At 57.6% G+C, this 1,651-nt stretch overlaps 1 protein-coding gene across 1 annotated transcript in view; it reads left to right on the top strand.

Moving 5' to 3' along the window:
• LOC103775725 (transcription activator BRG1-like) overlaps positions 1–1,555 on the top strand; it is a gene marked incomplete at its 3' end in the record, with an annotated part of 1,944 nt that extends 389 nt beyond the window's left edge. Inside the window, exons 2-4 of the mRNA XM_008943198.1 lie at positions 44–154; positions 807–1,049; positions 1,442–1,555. Coding sequence (XP_008941446.1) covers positions 822–1,049; positions 1,442–1,555 — 342 coding nt within the window. The remainder of the gene's footprint in view (positions 1–43; positions 155–806; positions 1,050–1,441) is intronic.
• Between the last annotated feature and the right edge of the window lie 96 nt (positions 1,556–1,651).

A 1,651-nucleotide genomic window follows, 5' to 3' on the forward strand; every position in this document is an offset into this window, starting at 1 on the left:
AATTCTCTGGAAAACTCTTCCCCCCCTCCCCCTCCCCTCCCAGGGCTCCCCAGCAGCCAGACGAGCGTTCGTCCCTCAGCTCCGAAGTGGGAAATTCAACGTCCTGCTGACCACCTATGAATACATCATCAAAGACAAACACATCCTGGCCAAGGTGAGTCCTGCTCCTCTTCATCCTCACCCCCCTGAGCCCCTCCCTGGCAGAAACAGCCTCTCTGGAGGGAGAAATTTGGCTGTGGAACCTCATGAGAGCTGTGGGGACGCAGCCAAGAGCTGTTGGGAGAAGCTTTGGGTGTTTTTTTACCCCCACATCCTGCCACTGCAGCAAATCTTCTCTCTCCTCTTCATAAATCCATCCATAGAAGGGTGAATATTTCTTCTCTGCCCTCCTGGAGGGGTTTGTTAGCTGCCTGCCACAGGGAGAAGGGGAAAGGTTGGAGGGTTGGGAAGATTGAGCTGGTTGGAAAGCTCCAAAGTCAAAACTCTTGTGGGGTTGAGGGGTTTGATCTCACTCAGGATTGGTTCTGGAGAATTGGGTCTGCCCAGGCTGTGAGAGCTGCTGGGTCTGCCCTCAGCCAGGCTTTGAAAGGCCCCAAAAACCTCAAAACCCACTAAAATTCCCCAAACCTAGTGTCAAGCTCTGTGAGCTTAGCCCCTCGAGCTCCATCCCTATGAGCAGACCCACAAATTTCTCCCAGTGGGGAGCCCCTGAAGGGATTCCACGAGGAACTCCTCCCTCCCTGGTGGGCTCTGCTATCAGGAGGGTCTTCTCCACCCCCTCCCCCCCTTCTCCATCCCCCTCCAAGATCCGTTGGAAGTACATGATCGTGGACGAAGGCCACAGGATGAAGAACCACCACTGCAAGCTCACCCAGGTCCTCAACACCCACTACGTGGCCCCCCGACGCCTCCTCCTGACGGGGACCCCCTTGCAGAACAAGCTCCCCGAGCTCTGGGCCCTCCTCAACTTCCTCCTGCCCACCATCTTCAAGAGCTGCAGCACCTTTGAGCAGTGGTTCAACGCTCCCTTCGCCATGACGGGCGAGAAGGTGCCAAAAAACCCCCCCCAAAAATCATTCCCACTCCTACAAGGTGGGGGGGAGGAACGTCCTGTGGCTCTGGGGTGGGGTTTGGAAGATTTGGGGGTCCTGAGTGGTTTTTTTCCCCTTGTTGAGGCATCTGGGTGGGGGTAGGAGAAGTTGGTTGGGTTCTCCTGGGGCTCCTCAACCAGGGGTGTGGTGTTGGCACCACTTGTGGCCCCTTGGGCAAACAGGGGGAGGGTGATTGGAGCCCAGCCCACGTTTTCTACCCACAAACACCACCCCCAACTTCAAAATTATCACCCCAGAAACCTCCACTCGTGGTAGTTGCCCCCTAGGAGGAGTTTGGGGGGTCCTCAGGGTGTCCCCAAGGTCACCCCCTCCTTCTCCTGGCACTGCAGGTGGACCTGAATGAAGAGGAGACCATCCTGATCATCCGGCGCCTGCACAAGGTGCTGCGCCCCTTCCTCCTCAGGAGGCTGAAGAAGGAGGTGGAAGCTCAGCTCCCTGAGAAGGTACCACCCCAGGGGGGGCATTTGGGTCACAATTCCCCCCCTGCAGGGCGCCAGGGTGGGGTAGAACGGATGGAAACTGCCCCCCAGGGGAAGGAG

The sequence above is a fragment of the Merops nubicus genome, unplaced genomic scaffold, assembly GCF_000691845.1.
Source record: "Merops nubicus isolate BGI_N331 unplaced genomic scaffold, ASM69184v1 scaffold35456, whole genome shotgun sequence".
NCBI lineage: Eukaryota > Metazoa > Chordata > Aves > Coraciiformes > Meropidae > Merops > Merops nubicus.